Source organism: Pimephales promelas, chromosome 1 (genome assembly GCF_988280905.1).
Source record: "Pimephales promelas chromosome 1, fPimPro1.hap1.1, whole genome shotgun sequence".
Lineage (NCBI taxonomy): Eukaryota > Metazoa > Chordata > Actinopteri > Cypriniformes > Leuciscidae > Pimephales > Pimephales promelas.
This window is the reverse complement of record NC_142769.1, coordinates 48,038,640-48,058,549: the sequence shown is the minus strand read 5'-3', so window position 1 is coordinate 48,058,549 and position 19,910 is coordinate 48,038,640. Positions and strand designations below refer to the sequence as shown.

The window sequence follows — 19,910 nt, the reverse complement described above, 5'->3', positions numbered from 1 at the left end:
AAATGTATTAAAAAAATAAAAAATACATTAGGAATGACCTAATGTATTGAGGTAATACAGACATTTACTGTACTCAGGAGCCTTTTCATGACAAATACTGCATGATGCAACACAACACTGCACCCTTCAAGTAACAACAAATATGGTTATGAGCTTTAAACTCATATTCGTTTATATAAGTTTACACTCATAAGTCGCACTCTGTCTCTCACGGAGTTCGCTTCGCTTTTGTCCAGTCCGGCGCCTCATAGACAGACGCGGTGTGCACGTTGTGTGTGTGTGTGTGAGAGAGAGAGAGAGAGACGCGTGACTGCTCGGCTCGGCACTGACGGCTTATAGCGTCGAATTTCTTAACTTTCAGGGTTTGTGTCGCCCAGATTTGTTTCCCCTGGTCTGCATTTTCACTAGATTTCACTAGCGTTCATCTTCCACACAAAAAATGAATTTCAAACCAAATATGTAAAAATCCACGAAATTCCGCGTTAACACTAGATTCCGCGTTAATTGGCCAATTCCGCGATTCCGTCCGTGATTTCGTTATCGCGGAAATCATAGGGCCCTGCTGTAACATCGACACTTATTGAACTGAACTGGCTCGAGCTGAATAGCGACACTAGCTGTAGAGAGAACTCATTTCATAATTGATGGACTTTACAGTTATTGAACTGAACTGAATCAACACTAAATGGAGTTATGGCACTATTGTCTTTTTAGACAGTGCGATCTGTTAGCATCTTATTTTCCTGTCTATGATTGTGAAGCTTGACTTCACTAAACATACATGCACAAACACAAGGATTATGGGAATATTTATTTGGATGCGAATTAAAAGGACTCCAGTCAATTTTAACACTGAGCTCATATTTTTGTACATTTGGAGTGCTGTCAGTACAGACAAAAACGACAAAAATCGGTGTTGCCCACACCGTGTTATCGTCTCTTTAAAAGTCGCACCCTGTTGACTTCAATGGGGCATGTTCTTAACCCATAGACTGTAAAAAAAGATGGACGACGCCCCTCCGCTCTTTTCCATCGGAGAGAACTGTAGCCGCCAGTGTCTCGATATGGCGCTGACATCTTGGGACCTGAGTCTGCGCACTTGCGTGTTTCGGGACCAGTCATGCGCAGTCGTGAGCAGGAAGTAAAGCCGCGAAATCAAGGCCGCGCCCTCATTCTCGCTGAATCAAACGTAAGCACACGCCCCGCACTTTCATTAAGTGTCCTCTGTCTGCTTCGTTCTTCTCCAATGTTGTCTGCTGATTGCAGAACCTCGTTAAAATAAGGTAAATACAACTATTAACCACATAATCAACATTATGAAAAAAGTCCGCTGGTGCTTCAGTGACTACAGAACCTGTCAATCACAGCTGTCAATCATGATGTCAGAGCACCGTTTTTATCATCACATAACTAACTAAAAACAAACTTATTTTAAAAACGAACACTTGAAATTACATCAACGTGATAGAAACTACAGTAAATGACAGAAACTATCTTTGGAAAAAGGATATGTGAAGTGTAATTTAATTGTTTAGTTGGTCTCGCGTCCTGTTGAATAACATGGGGAGGCGGGATTTACGAGCTATACTAGGACCGGTCACAGGGGGGCGATCGAGACGTTTTGGCTTCACTTTTGAGGGCTTGTGCGGCACGCTTGTCTAAACCTGCTTTTAGCCTCTTAACATCCTTGATTTGTCATTGCGAGTGCACAGCCATGTGAGTCGTGTTATTAAGAGTAACCACGGTCAATCTGACTCAGTGTTGGGTGTAACTAATTACTAAGTAACTAATACTTAGTAATTAAAACTAAGTAATTAGTTACTGTAATTTAATTACTTTTCCCTTGAAAATGTAAAGTAAGGGATAACTCTTCATTTAATTACAGTTACTTCTGATGTAATTGAGGTAAATACTGTGTATAGATCAATCGGATCTCACAGCGATTCGTATGCATTTTATGAGGTGTCGAAATTGTACGATCGCACTCGTACAAATTCATATGAATTATTGTAAAATATGTATGAAAAAAGTGTGAAATGTCATGAGATCAGACATAAAACAACAGTGGGTTTAACATCAAAATGTATTGTCAGATGTTAAAAAGTATGTTTTTATAATGTAACCTTCTCCACCTTGGTCAGTTTAAGGATAATTCATGCTATTTTATAGTATTTATTTGAAAGGATTAAAACAGATTCATGTCTATCCTTGTATTATTCAGCTGGTTGAGATTGATATGGGATTTTTAAAGTAATTAGTAATTAAAAGTAATTAAATACTTTTTAGAGAGAGTAATTAGTACAGTAATCTAATTACACCGTTAAAGAGGTAATTAGTAACTAGTAATTAATTACTTTTTTAGAGTAACTTACCCAACACTGATCTGACTGGAGTAGATATGAAAGATATTAATAAAATTATGCTAATTCAGCCAGCTCACATTCCTCTATTTGCTTCCTGTTTCCGGGCGAAGCCCACAGTAGTCGATTGTCGAGTTCACGCGCGCGATCATTGGTGAATATCATCTCAAACCCAACACTGTGCGGTGTTCTGAGAATATCAGCTCAAATGGATAGTTCATCCCAATCATATGTTGAACACGCGGAGGAGGTTTGAGATGATATTCACTAATGAACGCGCGTGTGAGATCGACAATCGACTACTGTGGGCTTCGAAAGAAAAAACAGGAAGCAAATAGAGGTATGTGAGCTGGCTGAATTAACATCATTTTTATTAATATCTTTCACATCTACTGCAGTCAGATTGACCGTGGTTACTCTTAATAACACCACTCACATGGCTGTGCACTCGTAATGACAAATCAAAGATGTTAAGAGGCTAAAAGCAGGTTTAGAACATGCCCCATTGAAGTCAACAGGGTGTGGATTTTAAAAAGACGATAACACGGTGTAGGCAACACCGATTTTTGTGGCTTTTGTCTGTACTGATAGCACTCCAAATGTACAAAAAAATGAGCTCAATGTTAAAATTGACCGGAGTCCTCCTTTAAAATGTAGCTGTGAAAGATAGAAGTACAAAACTTTTTAACTTTAATATTTATTTTGTAATTTATATACTTATTTTTACTTTTACATTTATTTCAGAATTTGATTTATTTATGCACGGCTTGCAAGTTGTCAGACTTCTTTTGTCTCACTTCTAGAGATAATTTTAAACTATAGCTAAGTACAAACTCCTTTAGTTAGCCATCAAAACAGGTACACAGAAGTTACTTATATATATGCAAGTGCAATATCACATCATAATATCAAAGACCAATTCGTCTCCAGAGGCGCTCTCACTTATAAAGAACAAAATAGACACAAATTACATGGAAAATTAAGAAAGAATCTAAATAACAAGCCTCCATTAAGGTATAAAAACCTAAAATACGGAATTACCGTTACATCAAAACGGACAAACAGGACCCGTGTCCGATTCATCCACGTAACTAGCACATAAACATGCTCGTTTCCACACACACATTGCTTCCAGCTAAATACGAAGAGGCCTGAAGGCATTTTCAGAAAACTTTCAGCCCTTGGGAAGGAGACTGCTTGTACAAATGATTCTGTTAGATTAGAGCTTTTGTGCGGCTGCCATATGCACAAAGCATCCTCTCCAGCCCTTATCTGCTCACAGCTCGTTTCTATAATTGTACGCAATGAACACTTTGTGTAACTCCCGAATGGTCTCAATCAAACCAAAAACAGCAACAGCATCATTTGAGCTCATCTGAATACAGAAATGTATTTTCCCGCTAGTGTTTATTCATTGACAGGCAGTCAGTTTATGTTCTTCATTGGACCCTTGACTTATTTGCCCAGAAGGCTTAAATCAGCCAGAGTCCTGCTCTCTAGGGAGATTGATAGTAATTATGTTTGTGTGAGAGCTTAAGGTGCCCTGGCATTGATAAGCTATTTAATCTGTGTATGAAAACATGGCTTGCTGTCAAACACAGATTTGAATCGGACTCTGAGAGAGCAATGCTGTCCGGCCAGTGGCTGTGTTTCCCAAACCCCATCTAGAGAGCATTTTTGGGCATCAAAGGCGCATTTAAGGACTGGATGCGTTTCAAAGCCTACTGTGCCTCACATCTAGAGAGCATTTCCGGGTAACAAAGGTCCATTCAAACACTGTTGTGTTTCAAAACCTTATCTAGACAGCATTTTTGCACATCATCAGGGCATTGAATCCAATAAGAACATTTGAATATGCTTATAATCCTGTCCAGTAGGTCATAGGTGGCTCGCTAGGTTTTAAAACACAGCCAGTGTTTTTGTATCATTTGCTCAGTCTTTCTCAGTGGTGGTTGCACAGAGTAATATGATAATGTGGAGTTACTGGCTCCTCGCGTGTGGCGGTTCTTCCCTACAGCGGGGAGCTCCATCATGTTGAGGAATGCTGTTTTTTAGGCTATGGCTTGTTTTTGGCACTAACATATTCACATTATGGTGCCTTCACAGCATGGATGAAGCCAGTAGCAGTCCCTCAGTGGACAGTGAGTCTGCTACAAAAAACAATTACCTCTCCACTGCAAATGCATGAAAGTTATGGTACAATTACGTCTCAGGAAAAAAAATAATCCAATACATCAATTAGGCAAAGTCAGTTAGGACAACTCCCCAATTAACATGGAAACTCTACCCCCAATTCCCCAATTAACATGGAAAAACATGGTGGAGGCTGTGGGCTGTAGCAATCTGGTTAATCTGAGCAAATTCAATATGTTTTAATGATATAAAGTAAAATGCACTGCCACGACAGGATGCTGAATCATCATTATCATCTTTTTAACATTCTGCTTATTGAGTATAGCGAGTGTCTATGACCTCTTGACGTTTGACCTCTGGCATCTCACCTCAGTCTGTGGTGACCTTTGTCTTTGTAGGGTGTGATGTCCAGGGACGTTTCCTCCCAAGTCTTCGCGATGCCTTCCAGTGTCTGTGAATGAGAGGTCAACATTAGGCTTTTTAATGTTAGCACTAATCTTTCCAGACACATTCCACCTCAGCTCTGAACGCCAGATTGTATTAGAGCTGGAAGGGCAGCCATCGGTCTCATGGGGACGTCAGACGACTAGCGACAGTGAAAGAACATTGATCGAGGCCCCTGCAAAGTTCCCCCCCCCACAAGAAACGTCATAGAAACACCAGACATGAATAGAGATCTATGATATAAAGTCTTTTAAATCCCCGTGAGCTGCTTGCGTAGACAACATTTTAAGACATCATACTGTAGGCACGTCCGAACACTGGCCGTGTTTTGAATCCATTGAGCTGCCAAACAAGTTTTGGGCATCATAAGTGCATTTCAAAACATAGTGAGCTGCCTATCCAGGTGGCATTTTGTTGTATTATGGTGGGGTCGTATTTACTGTTTTTGGTGGATAAAGTCATAGACAGTAAAAGAATCGAAATCGTGACACCCTTGATAAGATAAGTCTCAGCCTCTGAACATCTGATGCATACGGCACACAAAATAGGAACCACTTTGGTAACACTTTATAATAACTGCACGCTATTAATCATTAGTTAAGCATGAGTAAACAGTTAATACATCGTTTATAAAACATTAATAGACATTAATATGCAGTTTATAAATATAGCTATACATGCTTTTTTCTTGATTTATAAGCATATCTATAATGCGTTTAATGATTGTATTTTCATACTGTGTTAATGATCAATTAATAATTTCTAAATGAAGTATAGCATTATTTACAAACCAGTTGTTTAAGAGTTGTCAGTCATTCATAAGACCACTTAGAAAGTGTAAGTAAATGTAGTAAACACAGGTAGTTATAAAGCATTTAGTAGTGGTCAGTTAACTATTTTTGTGAGCTAATCTAAAGTGAGGACTATTCATGCTTTGTAAAGCATTTATAAAGGCGATTTAAAGACTCGTCAATCTTCTAAACAGTAAAATGTAACAAACACAACGCAGTGATACAGAACAGAGAAATATTTAACAGCCTTTAAAAATGCTTTACAAGGCATGACTAGTCCTCACTTTAGATGAGCTCACAAACATAGTTAACTGACCACTACTAAATGCTTTATAACTACCCAAATTAATCCTTAATTACAGCATTAATACATGTTAATAAAGCATTTATTAACACATTAAGTAACCATCACTAGATGTCTGAATAATAAGATGTATGAATGTACATTTAAATAGTTTATTAATCATTTACTTACTCGCTCTAAGTAATCGTATGAACCACTGAAAACTCTTAAATAACTGGTTCATAAAAAATGCAATTCTTCATTTAGAAATTATAAATTGATCATTAATAAAGGATGAAAATACAATTATTAAACAAATTATAGATATGCTTTTAAATCAAGAAGAAAGCATTTATAGCTGTATTTATGAACTGCTTATTAATGTCTATTAATGCTTTATGAATGATGAATTAATGGTTTAACTAATGATTATTAGCGTGTAGTTATTATAAAGTGTTACCAACACTTTAGGAGTTTCAAAGACATCATCTGATTGATTGAATTCTACAGGACTTCAGGGAGACGTGCGTGTTGCGTCCGGTGTGAAGCCAAACCCCCTCATGGAAGAAGAAGAAAGCTGTTGTGTTCGCCACTGTGACAATGAGCGCTTATCAGAATCAAAAAAACGGTGGATTTTCTAAAGTTTCTGAAGTTCTTGACTGAATAATGTATTAGATGCACACCGGTCTGTTATCGTAGGGACATCAACGCTACATTTTCACGCCTCTACACTCTAAAAAATGCTGGGTTGTTTTAACCCAATTTTGGGTCAAATATGGACAAACCCGAAATGTTGGGTTAAAAATGTAATGTAAAAATTTAACCCAACGGCTGGGTTAGTCCATATTTGACCCAAAGTTGGGTTAAAACAACCCAGCATTTTTTAGAGTGTAAACATGACACGAAACAAAACGAACTGTGATTGGTTGCTTTAGATGTCAGTCAGACGTCCTCTTGGCCGACCTTCTGCCGTCAGTCTGAAGGTCCGGCGACGCGAGACTAGGCGACTTGTGACAGGGAAATATCCTTCATCTGGGCAGGGAACTACACTGCGACCAAAATGGTCGCATATGCGACCTTTTGAAATCCCATTGCGACCCTAATTTTTAATGGGTCGCTAATGTATCACTGACTATTTTGACGGGTCTGTTTTTTTTTAGTTTCTTTCGGGTTGTATTTAATCTTCTAAAACCTGTCGGATCGTCCGCTTTTTGTCCCGCCTAAGCCTTTTTTGATCGCGGTGAGTGTTGTAGAGTAGAATGAATGATGCGTTTGACAGGGCACAAACGAGCTGAGAGAGAGAGAGAGAGAGCGAGCCCTGGCCGCGCGCGCACTATCACGTCTTCACACAACACAAGCGCTGTCTTGCTCTCTCTCTCTATCGCGCGCATATTATTCAAATGACATGAAAAGGTTTGTGTCTTTATAATAGGCATGCAAATCATAATCATAGGCTACCATCTGAGCCTGCATGGCGGCAGGAAAAAGACGCAGAGATGTAAGACACGTGTCTATTTGCGGTCTGGTGTTCGGCTGATAAACTCTGCCATGAGCTAACTCATTATATTGCTAGCGCTGATATTGACATCGACTAACGTTATATGATCACTAGCAGTTTTTTAGACTAACGTTAGTTTTTTCATAATCATAATCGCGTGATTCGCGTCAAGACACCTGATTGGCTAATACTACACACTGAAGATAAATTAAATGTTTTATTAAATAATTACTGAAAAATATCCCTCTCTTCATCCCACACCCCAAACATGACATACAAAATGTTGTGGAACAGAAACAACCAGAGATATATTTATAAGCTATCATTTTATTGTCATCACAGCTTTCCAACAGTCCTGCGTATGATTCTACATTGATTAAAAAAGAAAATCAAATGTGTTTTAATGGTAATTATTTTATACGGAAATCATGTATTTATAATTCAGATGAGAATAAAGTTAGGGTTAGTTAAAATTAAGGAAAACAAATATATTGATCTGAAATATTGCAAATTAATTTTACATTCATTCAAGTACAATTACCAAACATATATCAAGGTCATTTTGTCTTTTTATTAATTTAATTAATAAACTAATTATATAAAACTATTGTCAGTGCACTACAAATAAACTGGTATGCCTTTATTAAAAAAACTTAAACAACTTAAAAAATACGAGGCTTAAGACATTTATAAAAATGCCTTCTGCATTTTTGTTTTGCTTTTCACTCCATTGTACCAAAATCGTACCGAACCGTCTGAATGTCTGAACCAAGGTATGAACCCGACCCAACCATGACTTCTGTACCGTTCCACCCCTAATGCAGTTTCATTATTATTCATTAGTGCGGCTTACTATAAATAATTTGTGCGACCAAATCATGTTTTGCGCCAGTAACTGAAAAAGTTAGTAGCGCAAGTGCCACCAGTGGAAAAGGTTAGTGTAGTTCCCTGCATCTGGGCCCCCGCAAAGTTCCCCCTCACAATAAACGACAGAGACAGGGTCTTTCCAGAAACGCCAGCCATGCGCCATGCCAGTAAAGCTTCTCATTTACACTCTATCTGTCTTTCTACTTTTCTCTCTCTGTGTGGGTGACTTCTGGGTGAACTGCTCTGTGCTTTGGGGGTTATGAGCCTTTGCTCTCCCATTGGCACTCTCGAACCAAAGCTCTGTTGTTGTAACCTCTGCGAGCACAGAGCCGAACGCCTGGGAATCTCCCTGGGCCGAGAGAGAGAAGAAAGAGAGGAAGAGGGAGAGAGGGGAGGAGTACAGCCTCCCACAGTCTGACAGCTGGACAGGGCAGATCTCCTCTGCAGGGGCAGTAAAGGCAGCTCTGAAGGAAATTAAGCGCAAGGCTCATTTCCCCTGTGGCCGCCACACATGACCTGGGGACAGCAGCACTGTACTGTACTATTACTGAACACAGTCCAGGAAATGTTCCTTTTCAAGTCTAAAATAGGACTATAAACCAGTCGACTTTTAGCCCCGTTTCACACATCCTGCGTCAGCGGCATATAATGTAGCTTGTGCTTTTACACTAAAGGCATTTCTACTGCGTAACAGTGAAAATAACGTGACTTCTGGTTTACAACATTGCATTTTTCTTCCAATAACAGCTACAAATTCCAACACAAATTATATAATGGATATCGGAAGTGGGCCGTTGAGGATTATTACAAACATGATGAAGTCTAATTTACATGAGGAGGTGGAATGATATTTACATCCAATTGGTAATTATTTTACACAGAACCCTATAAACTGCTTAAAGTGTCTGGATTCAGTCAGTCTTATTGAATTTAAAAAGTACTGTTTGTGAATTTGCATCAGGCCTGATGTCAAGCGGAGTAATAGGGTAGTTGTTTGATCAAGTATTATGTTTCTTCATAAAAGCAAATATTGTGTTAATAAAAAGGTTTTACAGTGCATTTCGACACGTTTTCTGATGAGATGAGGTTTTCTGCACCAGAGGAAAAACAAGCTGTTCGAAAATTTGGCATGTTACGATTTTAAAAATGCTTTTGAAAGAAGTCTCATGCTCTCCCAGGCAAAAATACGGTAAAATATTGCGAAGTATTATTACATTTTAAAGTAACTATTCTATTTTAATATATTTTAAAATGTAATATATTCATGTGAATTTAAGCAATGAATTTAAGCAATGTCCAAACATAATTCATTTAAAAAAGATGTTCAAAGAAATTATATTCCAGAGTTACAGAGAAACATAGGGTTAACTTGAGCTTATATTGAATTAACCCGTAAATATTGTCATGTATCGGGAAACATCCTTATGTGTATAGAACTTCTGAATCAATACTTTCATGGATTATAGATTGATTACTTATTTAGTTTTTTTATTTATTTATTTTTTATTTATTTTTTAGGTATTTGTTTAAATATGGTATAGGGGGGTAGGAGTACATAAGTTTTACTTCTTCCTACTCCTTTTTGCACATGTAAATAGAGGTTTTTTTTTTTTTTTTTCTTTTAATTGATATTCCTTGTTTCATTGATTAATATCTGTATTTTTATTTATTATTTACATGTTCAAAATAAAGATCTCAAATCAAAAATCAAATCAAATGTGATGTCAATAATGAATTTTCAGCATCGTTATTCCAGTCTTCAGTGTCACATGATCCTTCAGAAATGAAAATAATATGCTGACTTGCTGCTAAAAACACATTTATTATAATAATCAATGCTCAAATCTGTTTAATATTTTTGTGGAAATTGATTTTCTGTGATGTTACTCTTTAAAGGGGTGGTATACTGCCCTTTTCACAAGATGTAAAATAAGAGTGTGATTGTGACTTTAATTTATGCATTGTGACTTTATAAACTCACATCTACACATTTATTTTTCATAATTGTGACTCACATTCTGATTTTGACCTTATCTTTTACTCTGAGGCAGAAACAAGCTTCAATAGAGTGACATGCAAAACTAAACTTAGCACCGAAGCCCTACTTTTATTGCAGCTTCTATAGGATGCGTCTGCCACTTGCTGCAATGTGTGAATGCAGGCCTGAGGGTTCAAATAAATAAAAATCTGACTCTAAGTATAACTCCACAACAGTCTGATAGCTTTGTACTCAAGACCACCATCTCCTTTCCATTCAAACTGTTTGGCTAATGAAAACCACATCTGCACTGAGGCCAGAGTCTCTACTGGGGCGGTCTGACTACAAGATGTCACCCTGAGGATATCATCTTTGACCTTCAAAACCCGACCTCTGACCATAATCCTCTTGACAGTGACTTTCCTATTCTCTTTTACATACCAAACCTCTGAGGATCTCACACACTGTGAGAGGAGCAGAGAGAATTGAACCTTGATGAACCCACAGTCCTTCACGGCGACAAAAGAAATAAGGAAGAAATGAAGTTTCCAGTTAAAACTGAAAATTGTTTTATAGCCTGAAACTATTTGAATCATAGCATCTGCTTTTGAACCATATGAGGTCCCATTATACTGTTACTCAAGAGTGATGCAGTAAATTGGTTTTCATGTATTTTTGAGTGAAAGTTTCAGTGCGCTTTCAAAGGGTCAAGGACAATTTGATTTCTCTTTCTTTGACACTTCTAGTACAAGTGTTTTAAAAAAACACAGATCCAATAGACTGATCGGAAGAACCTACCAAGTTGAGGAAGCTGTTAATTTGCAATTAAAGCTGCCGTCGACAACTTTTTTTGATCATATTCAGCGAATTCGACACTATATTCCGACAGAACAACATAAATAAAGTGGTTTTAGAAAAAAACCCCGAGCTTCTAACTCCACCTGGAGCGTGTTATATATTTTGAAAAAATCCACCGCAAGGAGGTGTGAGATATGACAGTCAATCACGTGTGCACGCACACGTCAATGCACACGCCTGAAGCTCGAGCAGTAGCGAAGAGTGATGGCGGAAAAGTTTCCAATTCCTCGGTTAACCTCAAGAGCGAGGAGGTCAAAAACCACACAAGAAAACAGAACACCTGCTGAAAAAAAAAATTGACCGTGCCTGTAATAAAACCAGTATAAACATCGGATCGGCATTCAAACAATGGAGAGATTTACCTGATTTATTTGGGTTCAAGCTGGAAGCAGAGCGTGCAACATTTCATTGTGCTTTATCAACCAGTTACTTTATTTCTCAGTGTTATGTTAGTAATCCAAGTATGTTTGCCCAAATATGTTGGTATGGATAGCTAACGTTAGCACTTTGTGGGCAGGTTTGTTAGCTTTGTTTGCACTGAAATCCCTGTGTGAACGTACCGTTAGGTTGATAAAATGGTCCAGATGAAGGGATAGAGTTAGACTTTTTGGAAGAATCAATGCTACACTCTAAAAAATGCTGGGTTGTTTTAACCCAATTTTGGGTCAAATATGGACAAACCCGAAATGTTGGGTTAAAAATTTAATGTAAAAATTTAACCCAACGGCTGGGTTAGTCCATATTTGACCCAAAGTTGGGTTAAAACAACCCAGCATTTTTTAGAGTGTACTCTTTCTTTCTCAATACAGTAGAGCTAGAACCGTAGTAAAGCTACTGTTATTGTATGTGCTATCTGACTACCTCTGTTATATAAGTAATAGAAAAATGTACAATGACCATGTCTGCCGCATATACCATACAGCAATAATAGCGTTTCAGACAGACGATGGTGTTTATTTACGTTTAATCGGTGGGTAATCTGTTTCGTAACAATCTACCATCTGAAGCAGCTAGATCGTACTGAAATCATGTTAGTTTGCATGCATGTTTGAAAATCGGGTGCACACGCACTGACGAGCACGAACTCGTGGGAAGGTATTCGTTGATAATGGGGGAGGGGCACGAGAGTTGTAAACATTCAAAATTTTCCGCCAGAGTTGCCGACGGCAGCTTTAACCATACATTAGCAAACTCCAAAACAGAGGAAAGCTGATAAGAAAAGGGTTCTTTGTTGAACTTTTTAAAATAAATTGTTCTCTGTAGGATCTTTCACTGAAGAATCGTTTTTTTAAAGAGTGAAATTATACTCAAAATGAACGCCAAATGAGAAAGAGAGAGTTCTGAAGAGGGATTGAGAGAGAGGGGAATATCATACCTGTTCTATTGAGAGCTCTTTGCTGGCCGCTCCTGAGATGTCACAGATACGCTCGGCATGGTGGTCCAGACCCAAAGCCACAATCTTCTCCAGAGTGAAGTCTTCACTGGTCGGGTCAAACGTCTGCTGCACCTCTTGCCTTACTTGATCCCAGTGTCTAAAACAAACAGATCCACACCATCTTTGGATGATAAAATCTGATTGGCCAAAACCCTTTGACACTGACATATGAATCGGAGTTCAAATAGAAAGCCATTTGATCTATTCCAAAACCAAAACCTATGTGCCGGCATTTTAAAGGGGTCATGAACTGGCTTTTTAAATTTTATTATATTGTTGTCTGAGGTCAACTTATGACGTTCGCTTGGTTTTTACATTCAAAAACATCAAAATGAATAAGTAATAGGCTATTTTCTACCCTAACTGAAAAACGCTGTGTTTTTATGGGCGTCTCGCATTGAAGGCTTGGAAGTAAACGCCCACTGCTGTGAGTGGATAACAGTTTTGCATATTATAATGAGTTTCAACTCACTTGTCACTTGGGGGAAATTGTTTTGAAAACGTCCAATGTTAACCAGAATGATTCGCCCATACATGTTCGACCCAGAGTCCGTGTGTTGCACAATTCCTGTCAGATCCAATATAGAAGGCACAGCACCTTCCTTAAAGGAATAGTTCACTTTTGAAAAAACTTTTGCTGATAATTTACTCACCCCCATGTCATCCAAGATGTCCATGTCTTTCTTTCCTCAGTCGAAAAGAAATTAAGGTTTTTGATGAAAACATTCCAGGATTTTTCTCCTTATAATGGACTTCAATGGGAACCAGGTCCAACCGAGGTCCAAAAGAGAGTTAATAACAGTTTCAGATGCAGCTTCAAATGTCTTTAAAGGATATCAGACGATGAATAAGGGTCTTATCATGCGAAACGATCGGTTATTTCAAAGCTTATTCCAAAAATGTAACTTTTCTAAGGACAAATGCTAGCCTTGTAATATATTGTGAGGCGCGTTTGCAACGTCACGTAATACGTAATTACGTTCAAAAGGTCACGGGCGACGTAGCCGGAAGTACAGAATCAAAATCGTCCGACATCGTTGTTTTACCTTTTAATTCCTTTTTTTGTAAACGGCGTTTGAGTTAGTTTTCACGTTCAACCTATGCGTTCAACTTGTAAACACTGACTCTGTACTTCTGGCTACGTCGCCCGTGACCTTTTGAAAGTAATTACGTATTACGTGACGTTGCAAACGCGCCTCACAGAATATAGCAAGGCTAGCATTTGTCCTTAGAAAAGTTACATTTTTGGAATAAGTTTTGAAATAACCGATCGTTTCGCATGATAAGACCCTTATTCATCGTCTGGTGTCGTTTAAAGACATTTGAAGCTGCATCTGAAACTGTTATTAACTGTCGTTTGGACCTCGGTTGGACCTGGTTCCCATTGAAGTCCATTATAAGGAGAAAAATCCTGGAATGTTTTCATCAAAAACCTTAATTTCTTTTCGACTGAGGAAAGAAAGACATGGACATCTTGGATGACATGGGGGTGAGTAAATTATCAGCAAAAGTTTTTTCAAAAGTGAACTACTACTTTAACTTTTAATCAGTCTGCGAATCCAGTCTTGTTTACAAAACAATCCTCAGTGAAATGAAGCGAACAGACGGACTGTCTTCTTCCACAAACAGGCACTGCACAATATTTTGTATTGCTCGGTATCTCGATCCGGTTTGTCATCACAAGGTAGGCCTATGTTATTTAGCTATGCGTGTAATGCGCGAATTGGTGGGCGGGGCTAAACCGGGCGTGTTGAAGTAGGCGTTGATCATCTTCTACAGGGTGGTGTTTTATCCTCTTTGACATCATAGTTCCCCACTTTTAAAAACGAGTTGTTTGCTGAGCCTGGTGTCAATAAAAGCTTTTATTGGACTAACAAGGACGTTTTCAGTTCTGAAACTTACAGAATATTCTTATAATATGATGAACTCTTAGATGCCAAAGGAAAATTTGATTTCTCAGTTCATCACCCCTTTAAGACATCACAGACACAGTTTCCAACTCAAAGGCGTTTTCCAAAAGATAGGCAACTTAATTGTGCTGTCTGCAAAGAAAGCTCATTTAGGACAGATTCTAAAGCAGCATCAATATTATAAATATATATATATATATATATATATATATATATATATATATATATATATATATATATATTAGGGCTGTACAAAAATTAATTGCGATTAATCGCATCCAAAATAAAAGTCTGTGTTTACATAATATATTTGTGTGTGCTGTGTATAATTATTTTGTATATATAAATACACACACAAGCATGTATATATTTAAGAAACTGTGTTATTCATATATAAAATATATAATATAGATTTTGTATTTATATATATATACAGAATTTAAGCGCAAATAATTCTTAAATATGTACATGCATGCATATGTATTTATATATACAAAATAATTATACACAGCACACACAAATATATTATGTAAACACAAACTTTTATTTTGGATGCGATTAATCACAATTAATCTTTGCACAGCCCTATTATATATATAAAATATATATGTGTGAACTATACAAACATAGTTCAGTGTAACTAAAAATAAAGCATCTTATCCAATGTTTGTGTCCTTATAAGGGTATCACCCTGTTATTTACAGCATCTTAGCAACATTACTGCCGAATCCTATAGGAAAAAAACTCAATTGGCCATTGAGTAATATGTGAGTTTCCGTCTATGTATTGTGGTTAGGATGAGGTTTTGGATCCGAGCTATTGTGTAGGCTTTGAGGTTGGAGAGATGAGGTTGATGATTCATTATTAAAAATATCTAATGAAATTCTTTAGCTAGAATTACAGAGAATGTGTGCTATTCAAAGTATTTTGAGAGCTGAAGAAAGACTGCGCTGGTTAGTCTCAAAAGACCGGTCACTAGTCACGTTGACGGTCAGATTTTGTCATGATAAACAGGTGTGACGGCCGACGACAGCGCAAGGATTGAATTCTCCCGTGAGAGATCCCGTAGTCATGACGCACAGCTTGTTGTCTTCTCTCAAAGAAATCCACAGAGACCGACAGTACAAAACACGACACCGCTATTTCAAAAAACCCATCCTGCCAATGACTAGCCCCTCTGAGACCGGGCCCAGGCATTCTGGGAAGTGATCTCTCCTACGAGTGCCTGTTTTTTCTTTCGCTCTTCTCGTTTCCCGTTCTGACGGTCATGGACTTCTGAGGCTGGAGCTCTGTTTATTTTCATCTGCTTCCCTGATGTGCTGCGCCGGCCAGCGGGAGACGCTAACACAGATCTTTCAGAGGGTTACATCAGTGTGATTAGCCGGCTGTCATCAGGGGAACGTGGGGCCTGTCTCTTGCGTCTCCACCAGGCCTGTTGTAGCACGCCTGATTGGGGCCGATGGGCTGTTGTTTTGGGAATGCCAGATCCAATCAAATGGCTTGGGAAGCGACTGACAGGGCAGAAGGAAAACGAAGAGCGGAAAACGTTGCGTTCTCTCGGCAGGGAAGGTGCTCTGCGTGACAGAATACAGCGAGGTGACGAGCTGTAACTGAGGGCTGGCTGTCAAGGTGTGGGATTACAGCTGATCCTGGAACAGGAATCGTCACCAAACCTCTGCCGCTGATGATTATCAGCTGGACTTCACAACAGACCTCAGGTCACAAGCTAAAGAAAGCAATCTCTCCAACAGAGAGACGTTATAAAGAGCGATTGTCCAGAGAAGAGGCAACATGAAAGACGACAGTGCCATTTCTGTCAGGAACCACTTTTGATAAGGAGGATTAGTGCGAGAATGACACTTCATTATGATGAGGACATGACTTGTGCGTGTGTGCAGGGTTGCCAGGTCTGTGCAACAAAAGTAGCCCAATGGCCAGTCAAAAGTAGCCCAAAATTGGATGGAAATAAATCCAAGGAAAAAAAAATAACACTGTGTGTGTGTAGTCCTCCTGATAAACCCTTTATTTTTCCAAAAAAAAATGTCCCCATTGTGTGTGTGTGTGTGTGTGTGCCCCCACCTCTCTCTCATGGCTGGATTCCTGAAGTCTGTGATCAGTGGGATGATTTTCTTAAACTGTTCAATCCTGCTCTTAGTGAAGTCCACAACCTCCCAGTGCTTGTCCTGAAAGAACACACACACACACACACTTCACCACCATTACTTTATAATAGTCAGGATCCCACTGCAGGCTGAAGTGTAAAATGCTGAGTGCTGTGTTGTGATGGGCTGATCCCCTGTCAGTGGAAGAGCACCCAAAGGGTCTGAAGCAAGCAGGTGTTTCTAATCTGCTTAAAGCTAAATGTCAGGATAATGAGAAGCTGGTGAGAAGAGAAGCTAAATTAGCTTTAAAGGGTAATTAGCTACACAAAAGAGCTTTTATCACAGTTACAAAGGGAAACGAAGGAATGAGAGTCTCTGCTGGACCCTAATGAAGTAGCATCAGTGTGTGTGTGTGAGAACAGCAGAAGATGAGTGAGAGACGGAGACACCACTGACGCACTGATAGCTGTTAAGTGTCTGCTAGTTTTTTATGTGAATGGTCTATTCAAGATCTTAGTACTCAATCCGCTGATAAATAATAAACCACCATACTGTATATTATGGTGCTCATAATCGTATTACCACACCTGGATAGAAGCAACAGGAGTCTGCCGCAATACTTAAAGGATATGAAGGATGAAAATGAAGCCTGAGCATCACATAGCAAATCAAAAAGTGTGAATTTACATTACAATACACACTAGCATTTAAATGTCTTAGAACCGTAATATTGTGAAATATTATTACAATTTAACTGTACAACTTTTCAACTGTTTGCAAAGCTAATTTTCTCCAGTCTTCAGTGCAACATTATCCTGCATAAATCATTCAACTATGCAGATAAAGAAACATTAGCTAATTATTATTATCAATGTTGAATACTGTTAAGCTGCTTAATGTTTTGAACTGTAATTGATTATTTTTTCCCAGAAAAGTTCAAAATAACAGCATTTATTTATTTAGTTGAAATAGATTTTACAACACTAATGTCTTCATCACTTTTGAAAAAATTCAATGCATCCTTGCTGAATAAAGGTATTAATTTTTTTTTTCCGTACAGATGACGAAAAGGAAATCAGATGTGCCTTTGTGAGATTTTGATTGAATGTTTTGTTAAAACAGCAGAATACATTCACGTATGTTTATTACTTTTTTAAATAATGCTAATATTTTTATATTAATATAATTATGTAAAATATTAGTTTATATATATATATATATATATATATATATATATATATTAGGGCTGTGCAAAAATTAATTGTGATGAATCGCATCCAAAATAAAAGTCTGTGTTTACATAATATATTTGTGTGTGCTGTATATAATTATTTTGTATATATAACTACACACACATGCATGTAAGAAAATGTGTTATTTATATATAAAATATTTATCTTTTTATATATATATATATATATATATATACAGAATTTAAGCGCAAATAATTCCTAAATATATACATGCACGCATAGGTATTTATATATACAAAATAATTATACACAGCACACACAAATATATTATGTAAACACAGACTTTTATTTTGGATGCAATTAATCGCAATTAATTTTTGCACAGCCCTAATATATATATATATATATATATATATATATTTTTTTTTTTTTTTAATTACATTTTTATATAGTTTAACACTACATAATAGCTTAAACAATAAAGTCTGTGCTGTTCTATTCTGAGAACTATCAATGTTTATTTGATCCTGCGCTAAATGCAAGCTTGATCCCTGAACTGCCTGAGGTTGAGTACCAGGAGTACAGAGTAAGTTGCGTTGGCTTGCCTTGAACTCTCGGCTGAGTTTGTGGAGTCTCTCGAACACGGTCTGGCCGGCATTGTCCATGACCTCGGTCTGTAGAGAGGCCAACTGACCTCCCTTCCACTCGTCCCACTGAGCCTCCCACTGCTGGGCGATCTCCCAGACCTGCTGCAGATAGTCCATGTCCTACAAACACACACACACCATCTAAACATCAGCATACACTGCACCAGAAAAGATCTTCACCAACAGTATCAATAGTGATTTTCCCTCAGCCAAAGAGCTGTTTGTGAGTGTTGAATTGTATGGAGAAATGTTTACCGTAACAATAGTGAATGGGTACCTTCTCTAGATTGAGGATGTCTTTAGAGGCTGGTTCCTCAATAGCAAAGATGTTGAGACCGTAACGTATGCCCTGCTCCTCTTCTTTAAGAGCCTCCAACTGGGCACGCAGTTCTGACACCAGTTCTAGTGCAGAATCGGGTGCCACACTACTGCCAAACGGACCTGTATATACATACATGCACAAATAAAGGAAAAGATATACAAAAAGCACACACAAATGCCCATGCATATGGCTAATGATTAAAAACATGCACATTCAGCTGTCATTTCCCCAGGGAGCAGCTTGTCGCTCTAACGAAAAAAAAAAAAAGCTCAATGGATACTGGCAAGAAAGTTAGCAAAGCGAGCATGTTTCTATTAATGTGGTTTCACAGTTGGGAGCTCGGCAGGTCAGAGGGTCTCTTTCCTGAGCGGCATGCAAGTTCTGGCTCGTACCCAGCTCTGCAAACAGGCCCGGACTCCCACAATCCACACGCACTCGCGACAGCTTTGATTTACGAGATATTTGATATTTCAAAAAGCACCTCATTCATCTCAGGATGGCAATACACAACACGTTCAGTAACACACACACACACCAATATAGAGGCCATTATCTGCCCTCTGTGATATGTTTACAGGCGCGAGTGTTAAAGGATTAGTTCACTTTTGAAAAAACTTTTGCTGATAATTTACTCACCCCCATGTCATCCAAGATGTCCATGTCTTTCTTTCCTCAGTCGAAAAGAAATTAAGGTTTTTGATGAAAACATTACAGGATTTTTCTCCTTATAATGGACTTCCATGGGAACCAGGTCCAACCGAGGTCCAAACGACAGTTAATAACAGTTTCAGATGCAGCTTCAAATGTCTTTAAACGACACCAGACGATGAATAAGGGTCTTATCATGCGAAACGATCGGTTATTTCAAAGCTTATTCCAAAAATGTAACTTTTCTAAGGACAAATGCTAGCCTTGCTCTATTCTGTGAGGCGCGTTTGCAACGTCACGTAATACGTAATTACGTTCAAAAGGTCACGGGCGACGTAGCCGGAAGTACAGAATCAGTGTTTACAAGTTGAACGCATAGGTTGAACGTGCAAACTAGCTCAAACGCCGTTTACAAAAAAGGAATTGAAAGGTAAAACAACG

The 19,910-nt window shown here is 38.3% G+C and overlaps 1 protein-coding gene across 1 annotated transcript in view; it reads right to left on the bottom strand.

Moving 5' to 3' along the window:
- The window catches only part of dnah2 (dynein, axonemal, heavy chain 2), a 224,084-nt gene that overhangs the window by 128,756 nt on the left and 75,418 nt on the right, over positions 1-19,910 (bottom strand). The window contains exons 24-28 of the mRNA XM_089130887.1: positions 18,777-18,940; positions 18,458-18,619; positions 16,637-16,740; positions 12,588-12,744; positions 4,862-4,944 (exon numbers count right to left, since the gene is read on the bottom strand). Of these exons, the coding sequence (XP_088987013.1) occupies positions 4,862-4,944; positions 12,588-12,744; positions 16,637-16,740; positions 18,458-18,619; positions 18,777-18,940 (670 nt within the window). The remainder of the gene's footprint in view (positions 1-4,861; positions 4,945-12,587; positions 12,745-16,636; positions 16,741-18,457; positions 18,620-18,776; positions 18,941-19,910) is intronic.